This window comes from Talpa occidentalis, unplaced genomic scaffold (genome assembly GCF_014898055.3).
Source record: "Talpa occidentalis isolate TD23 unplaced genomic scaffold, MPIMG_talOcc4v2.1 talOcc4.16, whole genome shotgun sequence".
NCBI classification, from domain to species: Eukaryota; Metazoa; Chordata; class Mammalia; order Eulipotyphla; family Talpidae; genus Talpa; species Talpa occidentalis.
The window spans coordinates 79,693,791-79,704,082 of NW_023601653.1; the positions used below are offsets into that span (position 1 = coordinate 79,693,791).

The window sequence follows — 10,292 nt, forward strand, 5'->3', positions numbered from 1 at the left end:
GCAGCGACGGCGCCTCCGCCCGCTTTCTGGCTTATTTATTAAGGAAAAAAATCGGTTTACACACACACACACACACACACACACGCCCCCCCCACCTCCGCCCCCCCCTCGGCTGCAACCCCCCATTCAGACACTTGAGCAGTCACAGCAAATGATTTTGGGGCAGGGGCTCATCTCCGCCACAGGCACCCGAAGCCGGGGCGGAGGCGCCCAGACCCGGCCCTCCGGCCGCCAGGCCCCTTTGCGTCGGCCAAACCCGGCCTCCCCCCGCCCGCTCCCACCCCGGAGCCTGCCGGGGGGGCGGTGCCCTGTCCCTTTAAATCTCCCAGGTCCCGCCTCCTCGCCCCCCCGCGAGAGCCAATCAGAGGCGAGCGCTGCCTTCTCGTCCCGCCCCGGCTCGCGGGGTGGGAGCCCCGGGAGCCCCGTCCGCGGGGTCACGTGCGCGGGGCCGGTCACGTGAGCCGGGACGGGTGCCAGAGCGGGGCCGGCGGGAGCCGGCGGATTTCTTAATGAAGCGTCTCCGCATGCGCAGAAGGGCCGCGGGAGGGCGGGGGCGCCCGGCAGGAGGAGGGCGGGGAGGGAGGCCGGGCGGGTGGGGGAGGGGAAGGGCCGAGGTGTCTCCCTCGCTCGCCGCCGCCGGCAAGTGGAGTTTTTAAAAAGCTCGCGCAGACCATGTCATGACGACTTCGCTGCTCCTGCGCCCGCGCTGGCCGGAGAGCCTTATGTACGTCTATGAGGACAGCGCGGCGGAGAGCGGCAGCGGCGCCGGCGCGGGCGGAGCGGGGGGCGGCTGCAGCGGAGCGAGCCCCGGCAAAGCCCCCAGCATGGACGGGCTGGGCAGCGGCTGCCCGGCCAGCCACTGCCGCGACCTGCTCCCGCACCCCGTGCTGGGCCGCCCGCCGGCCCCCCTGGGCGCGCCGCAGGGCGCCGTCTACACGGACATCCCGACCCCGGAGGCCGCCCGCCAGTGCGCCCCGCCGCCGGCGCCCCCCACCTCGTCCAGCGCCACCCTGGGCTACGGCTACCCGTTCGGCGGCAGCTACTACGGCTGCCGCCTGTCGCACAACGTGAACCTGCAGCAGAAGCCCTGCGCCTACCACCCGGGCGACAAGTACCCCGAGCCGTCGGGCGCGCTGCCCGGGGACGACCTGTCCTCCCGGGCCAAGGAGTTCGCCTTCTACCCCAGCTTCGCCAGCTCCTACCAGGCGATGCCCGGCTACCTGGACGTGTCGGTGGTGCCCGGCATCAGCGGGCACCCGGAGCCGCGCCACGACGCGCTCATCCCCGTCGAAGGCTACCAGCACTGGGCGCTCTCCAACGGCTGGGACAGTCAGGTGTACTGCTCCAAGGAGCAGCCGCAGTCCGCCCACCTCTGGAAGTCTCCCTTTCCAGGTAAGGCAGGGGCCCGCCGCCGCCGGGACCCTCCCCGCCCCGCCTGCCCCCGGCTCCGCGCCCCAGCCACCCCCGCGGTCTGGCCCCGGCGCGCCGGCTGCGCGGGGCTGCGAGGGAGCCGGCCGGGCGCGCCGCGCTGAGGAATGCGCCGGGAAGAAATCTGCTCCGACACGTTCCCCGGAGCTGCCGACCCAGAGTGAAGCAATCACAGGCGCCCGAGCGCCGGGCCGGCGGCTCGGCTCGAGTCGGGAGTTCGCCTCCTCCTCCCCCAGCCGGCGCCCCGCGCCCGCGCGGCTCCTGCCCCCGAGCCCGCTTCTGCTCGGGCAGTGAGGTGGGGCGGGCCTCGGGTGCCGGGGAACCCACAGGCACCGGAGCCCTCACTCCGCCGAATAATTAGGGGGAAAATAATAAGCACCCCCAGATATTGCCTTTGCCTGAATTTTCGTGATCGTTCAGGCATTAGAGGGTTTTTATGTTTTAATTGGGGTCTGATCTGCCGGGGTCTACGGAAATGTAGGGGTGCTTTCTTTTTTATTTTCTTGATTTATTTTTAAAAACTCGGCTGCGAATTTCGGATGGTGAAACTAGCAGAAGAGCTAACCTCTCTCCAAGAGGGTATAGACAGGAGGGATTCACATCCCTCTCCTGGGATACACATTTTTTTTGTTTTTGTTTTTGCCTCTCTGATATATTGAAGTCAAATCCTATGAGTGTTTCCACTGCCAACTCCCCCAGATGCTCGGGGGGATGGGAGTTATCCTCAGACAGAGAGAGGGGAGTGAGGATGAGGTGGCCGGGGAGACCTATTCTAGTGGGATCTGGGGTCCAGGCCCAGGATGGGTCCCCTCAGTCCTGTCTGATTATGTGTGGGACTAGGGGAGAACTCATGGATGCCGCGTCCCCTTTCTAGTTGAAGCTACATCTGAAAAAGAGAGGATCCTGCTGCCCCACAACCCCGGGGGGGGGGGGGGGGGGGGTTGGAGACCAACCCCAAATTTCTGGAAACTACCACCATGTTTGGATTCAGCACTCTTGTGAGAAATCAGGATTCAGGGTCTACCCAATCCAGAGCTTGAGTCTGCTCTGTCTCTCTTGTCTGTAAGCAGAACTCAGTGGGAGAGGACTGACTGGCTCCCTTCTGGTGCCAGACATCTGGGGCGCCCACAGATGTCTACCCATTCTACTTGGAAGGTCCTTCATGTCCATATGCAGGCCCAGGGGCATTTTCATTGGAAAGTAGAGACCTGAAGATCTCCTAAGGGTGGGCCTGAAATTCCTCTGCATCCGGGACTGGAGCAGAGGCATACAGTGAAAAATCATTCAAAACCTATGGGTGTTTATCAGAATGCATATGAATGATGTTAGAAGGTATAGCAAATAACATGCATGTAAATAACTAGTATGCGATTACCTAAGATAAAATAACTGAGTACCACATTGAGACCCACATTAAGCACCCCATTTCTGGCTGCCTGAAGATTTAAGGATGATAGAATTTTAATATAAGACTTGCATTACCTATTCAACGTTGACTGTACTATTTTTATATGACGTGTTATTAACCTGATATGAAACACACAACAATACATTTGCAGAGAAGAGGCAAGCCACACGTAGATATACAGTAAAATTCTATAGACAGATGGTCCTTTAATCTCACCCAAATGGAAAGCACCTTTGGAGATGAAGGTCCAGCAGGAATTTCTGGGATAGGGGGAGCGGCAAGACCATGTCAAGGGGCCAAAAGGCAGGGGAGCAGGAGCCGCCAGGCCTGCTATGGGCAGAGGCTCGGGTCTAGAGGCAGGGGCTATGGATTTAGAGTGAAGAAACTGAAAAGAAGGAGCTGCTCCGGGATCTCTGTATTGTGTGTGGAGTGGGCTGAGGGGTTGGAGCCCTTTTTGATCACAGCCTCCTAGAGAAAAATATCTTTGAAATTAAAAAAAAACCCAGCCCAATTGAGATTTATTACACTTGCAAATTACAGCATGAATTGAATATAAAACCCAGTGTATCTTAGCAGCTATGTGCTCACAGGCTGCCTGTGTGGAAATAGAATCGGACTGGTGTATCTCAGTGAGTACAGAGGTCCAGGCAAGAGGCAGATGAAAAAGAAATTATCTTCAGACACCCTCCATCTTTCTACCCACAGAGAGATCTTTTAGAAGTAGTGAGATTTCCAGATAACCCTGTCTATGCAATTGTGGTTTGTTCGGCAGCATCTAGGCATAAACACTACTGTCTCTCTTCAGTGCCTCTGGCTCTGAGAAACCTCATCTATGGCAGTCTGGGCTGGCGTGGGAGATGAAGTCAATTGTTCAGAAAGATCCAGATAATTAGGGCCAAGATGTGTTGTGGCTTCTTCCTTCCCCCAATTATACAGACCCTTGTTCATAGCTAGTTTTTTTGTTTGTTTGTTTGTTTTAGTTTCTATAGTGACTATAGACATTTTTTTTTTTTGACAGACAGAAGCAGAAATCCCAATAGAGTATCAGCAGAATTTCAAGAGAAAATCATAGAGAAAGGTGTGTGGGTAGGGGGAGAGCTAGGGAGACAGTGACAGATTGGACAGATTGGGGGAGAGCGCAATAAAGAGAAAGAAAGAGTGGGTTCTTTGGACCGTACTGGAGTGTGTACTGACAAGCCTTTGGATTTTGGTTGAGAAGAGCAACTAGAATTATTGCTAGACGCGGTCGTCTCCAGAGCCCTGTTGTAGGAGTGGGTAGTTAAGAGCAGGTAGGCAGTGGCAACCTGCATACAAGACCCCAAAGGAAAGCTATAGCTGAACATTCCTCTGATTTTTATTCTCTCCTCAAAGGTGTCTATTAGGGTCCTAAATATGAAACGGGGTGTCTGTGTGTGTGATCATGTGTGTGCCCATGTACGCACACATACTGTGGAGGGAGACTAGAGAAGGTTTGATTGCAAAACTAATAGCCAAATCCCCACTTCAGTGTTTCCATATCATAAACTCACTCTCTTTCCAGACTGGATAGCAGGCAATGAAAGGGATGTTCTTTGAGAATACCAGACTAAAAGTATTTCCACAAGAGGCCAAAACAACCAAGTAGGGTCTAATCCATGAAAAACTTGGCTAAATCAATCCCTAGCATCCTGTGTAGAAAATAGACAGTTTATACAAATTGTTTGCTTTTTAAAATCTGATATTTTTTAGGGTTGTGTTGAATAAATCAAATCCCCTTGGTAATTTAGAGTTGGGGCTTAGGGAGCCCACAATAGAATAGGTAATTTTGAGGGCTTCCAGAAAGATTAAAAAAAAAAAATCAGGAAAAAGTATTTGGTTAATTCAGGAACCAAAAATCCACCTTTATTCCATTTTGCTCTTCAGGAAAAAGAGAATATTTTAAAGTTGAATTGTACCAGGTGGCCTATTTCCATTTTAGAACTTACTGTGTTCTCAGAAAAATCTGTTCCCAGAAAAATCTGAGTTTAAAAGCTGCCTTTGTCATTTATGTTATTTTATCTGCTCTGAGCCTCAGATTTCTCATCCTATAAAATGGGCTTAATAAAATTATCCTGAAAAATATATTTTGAGAATTAGGAAAAAAAAACTCACAGTACCATTATTTACTCTCTTTGTTTTACTCTCTCCCAGAATCATCAGTTTCCCAAATAATAGTTACATATATTAGAGTCAGACAGTGTGAGGACTGAGAGTTTTAAAAACAAAATTCGTAACAAAAAATCCTTTTTAACCTAAAAGATCTGCTCTGTTGAAGCAATGGTGTTGTGTTTTTCAGATTAAAAAAAAAAAAACTTGACCTATTCCTTTATAGTCAGAGAAAAGTAACAAGTCCAACAATTTTTCCTGGAAAATTATCATCATGAAGACAGTGAAAACAGACCATTCAAACCCTCTCTTCCCCAGATTCTTCCAAGGACTGTCTTGCTCACTGCTTTTGGTTACGGCCTCTCCCCATCTTGTATAGACCAGGGTCCCTGGGAGTAGGCAGACCCAATGGGGACAGGTCTAGGAGGGTATTTTTATGAGAATGGGCATTTCAGGAAGAGCTTTATGTCTTCATTCTGTATCTGCCTGTGCTTCCAAGGAGCAGTAAGAATGAAGAGAAGACGCCAGCTACTCAGTCCTCCTCATTAGCTTCTGCCTGAAGGAGTCTAACAATTCCATTTTTTTAAATTGAGGGATGAGTAGTTCAGATCATCTCCCGAGTTCAGATGCCCCCTTGAAAGTTTGTATTGCCCTTTCATTGACAGAGGGGAGGAGAGAGAAGAGGGGGGATATCAGTACCACTTATTATTTTCAGTTTCTGTGAAATTCTCAGAGCATAAATGAATTGCACTAGTAGTGGTTGGGATGACAAGGAATTCAGGGCTTAGTGTTAGGGTCCCTGCAGGGACAGGGACAGTTTGCTTCAGCCATGAAGGAATGGAGAGAAGAGGGGCTTGGAGCAGAATTTACTTTGTTTTGGTGAGTGAGCATTTATGGGGGACAGGGAGGCACTGTGTTCTTTTTATAGAAGACTTGCATGAGCAGCTGCTTCTAACCCAAGAAGGACTCCCCTGGAGCCTGCTCTGGTTGGGGCACTCTATTTCCAGGTCCCTGATTCTGTCCATCTCAGGAGCACAACCTCTCACCTTGGATGTAGTTAGGTGGCTCACGTAATTGGACTTCTACAGCGACAGGTCCCCAAACAGACTATCTCCTCTAGGGGTGGGGGGTGTCCTTCCATCTCCTGGTGCAGCCCACAGATTCCTAGAGCAAAGCCAGTGACTATGAGGACCTACTTGGTGGTCTGTGCCCACGGAAGTTGTCTCCCAGGCCACCATGCCCTCCCCCGAACACACCACGAGGGACCTTCTCCTGGCATTGGGGTGGAGTATGAGCTGAAGGTGCCCACTTAATCAGCTTCACACAGGAGGGCTTTCCCTGAATACTTGCACTCCGAAGCAGACCAGGGTGGAATTTGGAGGGACTCCCCTCCCAAGGAGGGTACAAATAGTCTAATAAGGAATACTGTGCAGAGCCGTATTGAAGCCTGGGGCAAAGGGACACCTCAGTGGTGCTGGTCCTGTGTTTATTTTAAAATGTGACATCTGTCTTTTGCATTTGGTTTGATTTTGTAAAACATTGCATGAAAATAGTTATCTTGATTACTGAAATTTTGGCTTTTCCCCTTAAAATTTACACCAGAGGCGGTCGCCCCTCAGCCTTGCTAGTAGTAGAGGTGCACAGGATTTGGGGGGCAATCGGCCTGCCTCGGGACCCTGCTGGGATCTTGAGCCTCCGCAGCCTCGCTGAGGTCTCCATCGGCCACGAGGCTCACTTCCTCCTGCCCACCTTCTCTCCCCCCAGATGTGGTTCCCCTGCAGCCCGAGGTGAGCAGCTACCGGCGCGGGCGCAAGAAGCGTGTGCCCTACACCAAGGTGCAGCTGAAGGAGCTGGAGAAGGAGTACGCAGCCAGCAAGTTCATCACCAAAGAGAAGCGCCGGCGCATCTCGGCCACCACGAACCTCTCAGAGCGCCAGGTCACCATCTGGTTCCAGAACCGGCGGGTCAAAGAGAAAAAGGTGGTCAGTAAATCGAAAGCACCTCACCTCCACTCCACCTGATCGCCATCGGCCTCCCGCCCCGTCTATTTATGTCGCCGCTTTGTACCATAACCCAACCCACCGAAGGACGCTTCGCTGGTGCTGACGAATATTTAACAGTTAACAAGAAAGATGAACCGCACCGCCGCTGGGAGGCAGAGAGGTTCGGAGGCCCCACTCCAGACCCCATCCTCAACCCTTGCCCCGCCTGGATGGAACTCACCTGGCCTCCACAGCGCGGGAGGGGGTCTGGGTGGGCTGCGGGATGGAGGCCGGGGCCTCACCCCTCCTGCCCTCACCCTTCGCTTAGCCAGGCAGTCAAGCGGCAGCAAAGAGCCCAATCATTCCAACCAAAGCAGGGTTGCAGGGTTGGGGGACCCCTGAACCTCCCCTCTCTTGCCCCATCCTTTGCCCAGGCTTATGGATGACACTCCTGAGGGTGCGGCCTGGGCGCAGGACCTGGCCAATTCGTCCTTTTTCTTCTAGTTCCTCATCCTGCTCCCTCCTCCTCCCTACACCTTAAGTTAGGCAAGATTTCCCAGTTAAGATTTTTGTGCATATTTTTAAAAGTTCCATTAATATTAATGATAATTATTAGGTATCTGGCATCATGTTTGGAGAGCTAACAGCGTGTAGGTTTTCTTCCTTCCAGATGGGTTTCAGTAAAAGCTGGAATTGACTGAGGAGCACACGCACCCCCCACCTCCACCAAGAAACTGAATTTCTTGGGAGTCTTCTGTTCCACTGCACCCTCTGTTCGGCTCTCAGTCAAGATTCAGAATTCCAGTCACGCTGCTAAAACCTCTCTCACTCTCTCATCAGACCAGGCACAGAATCAGAACTTCTTTCTAAGGAAAGGACAACCTTTCCAGGGGGCTGCAGAGGGGGTCCCCCAGCAGAGTCCCTCTCCAGTAGCTCTCCCTGCTTCTCCATGGAAGCAGGAGCTCAGGAGAGAGACAGACTTTTCACTTTTGCTGATTATCCAGAGGAAAGCAGTTTTCGTCCAGGAGGCCACACAACTGCTCCCCAATAAGCCAGCTAAGGTAGATGCTGCCTGACATTTCCCTCCTCAAAGGCCAACTCGGTGCTGGGCAGGGGGTCACTTTCTCCCGTCCCACTGGCGGATTACGAAACAGTGTTCTTTTGAAATATTCATCAGAAATAGGCTTTTTAAAAAATGTTGTGTATCTGTATATAGTATTGTGATGTCTGAATGACAATGTACTGAATGCAAACAGAAAAAAAACCCACAATCCTGTTTTTAAAATAAAATCTTTTGTTTTGCCTTGATTCTTATTGCTCAAAAGTCCCTCAAGACCCTTCTGTCCACCGGCCCTCAGTCTGCAGGGCCCTGACTCGGCCGGGACGGGCAGAGGAAGGGCCCAGGGCTCGTCCTTGTCTGGGTAGGTCCCAAATCCATATTTTGTTCCATTTAAATGTTTTTTTCAGTGTCTTTTTTTTTTTTTTTGATTATTGATACTATCTAGGAGGAACACTCCTTCCCATCCTGATGCCCTGAGTGGATGGGTGTATTTTAGGGAGAGGAAGCTGTCACAGGCCACTGCTAAGCCTGCAAGCAGGTGAGTGAGCAAAGTATGTTTCCATTCACGTCAGCTAATAGTTGGGGTTCAGGTCTGGATCTGAGGGCTGAGATGGTAGGACCCCAGCTGGGAGCTGGAAGTGGCAGGGAGCTAATGTTAGGTTCCTGGGGCACTACTGCCCTCAGAGGGGCCCAGACCCCTGGTAGTCAGTTCAGGACTGGAGCTGGGGAGGACTCTGTAGAATCTGCCCTGCCATGGGGCTGCCTTGAGCTCAGCACCCCCTGCTGCACCTTCTTCCCCATCTGCCTATGCAGGGAGATCAGCCCACAAGGACCTCTTGGGCCACCACCCACTAAACCAACCTGCTTTTATTCCCCAGCATTCCCGGGGACCCCAGTGTTCCAGGCAATCAGGAGCCCTGTAGACGAGGCCACTAATTTGTTTTCCCTGTCGCGTCCTGGTGCCTATCTCCCTATCTGGCAGAGTTAATGAGATCATTAAGTTGTCAGGTTAAGAGACTTTAAAAAAGCAATATAGCCTAAAACAATGTTATCTCAGATTAAATCTTTACTGCGGCAATTTTTATTTATAATATTTTTTTGTCTGCTGAGACACAGAAAGGCTGGAGGCATTGAGTTGGAAATCAGAGTTCTCCAATAGTCCTTTCCTTTATGGCTGAAGTTTTTCAAAATTTAATTTAAATAAATGTTTCTGCGGGTGAAACACAGACGCGTGCACACACGCACGCATGCACACACGGAGGCTGGGAGACAAAGAGCCTGGAGAACTCACCCTCTGCAGCCTCGACCATTGTCCGGTCTCCACCAGCTCAACTCCGAACTCACTACCAAAGAAACATGCAGTGGGATTTAGGAGGAAATAGGTGAATCTCCCAGGAAGAAGATTCATTCCTAATTCCATGTTCCCTTTCACCACCCACCACACAAACCTCTCTCCAAAACTCCCGGAGGTGGAGAGTTGGAGATTACATGTATGTGTTGGGTCTGAAAAAGGAACTGAATAAGCAAAGAGACTGGGGCTTCGTGGACGTGGGCCCCCACCCCTCTTTACTTGAGGGTGCATTGGGGTGCCCCATGACACCTTGTGGACACACTGGATACTCAGTGGGGGTAAGAGTCCTCTGCAGCCATCAGAGAGATCCCTCTTTCTGCATACAAACCCACACATGGTCAAATGAGAGAGTCTTCCTTAAGGAACCACCCCAAAGCCCAGAAGGGGGTGATGGAAAGGAGAAGAAAAAAAAAGCTTGTGCAGGCTCGTTAGGGCTGCAGGGGACACCAGTAACCCAGGCAGGGACTGCAGTTCCCCCCAGCCTGTGGGCCGGGGTGTTGAGGAACCTCTCGTGCGCTGGCTAAACAGACCTGCTTAGGTGTGGAACCATCTCTCCCGTAAGCGTGAACAAGCGCGTGAATGAAGCTCCCGTGTCAGACAGGTATTGGGTGGGTGTGTGTTGGGGGGTGGGGGCGAAGCTGGGGAAATGTACTGGCATGTTGCTGCCTTACTTTCCCTTCCCTATCCCCAAGAGCTGGCATTTCACTGGGGACCCTGAGATACTCCTGGGCAGGTGTGTGTGCAGACACACACGTGTGTCCATGTGTGCGGGGCTCGGGGAGGAGAGAGCGCCTTTGACCCTCGGAGAATTTCCCCAGCCTTTCCAGCCCTGCGTGTGCATGTGTGTGAGTAGGAATGCGGTCAGCAGGCGCTCACCTTGGGGTGCAGGGTCTGTTTTCTCTATTCAAATCTATAACCCAGTGTTGGTGTGAGAGGGAG

General features: G+C 52.1%; 1 protein-coding gene across 1 annotated transcript; it reads left to right on the forward strand.

Annotated features, from left to right (window-relative positions):
- Positions 1 to 677: 677 nt before the first annotated feature.
- Positions 678 to 7,240, forward strand: HOXC13 (homeobox C13). The gene is made up of 2 exons (XM_037515377.2): positions 678 to 1,392; positions 6,725 to 7,240. The coding sequence occupies exons 1-2, from the start codon at positions 678 to 680 to the stop codon at positions 6,979 to 6,981; spliced, it is 972 nt and encodes a 323-aa protein (XP_037371274.1). The 3' UTR covers positions 6,982 to 7,240.
- The last annotated feature ends 3,052 nt before the right edge of the window (positions 7,241 to 10,292 follow it).

What these genes read in the sequence shown, in the direction of transcription:
- HOXC13 (XM_037515377.2), top strand. Translation starts at nt 678, where the DNA reads ATGACGACTTCGCTGCTCCTGCGCCCGCGCTGGCCGGAGAGCCTTATG. An exon ending in CTGGAAGTCTCCCTTTCCAG is followed by an intron (nt 1,393 to 6,724) that starts GTAAGGCAGGGG and finishes CTCTCCCCCCAG; the next exon opens with ATGTGGTTCCCCTGCAGCCC.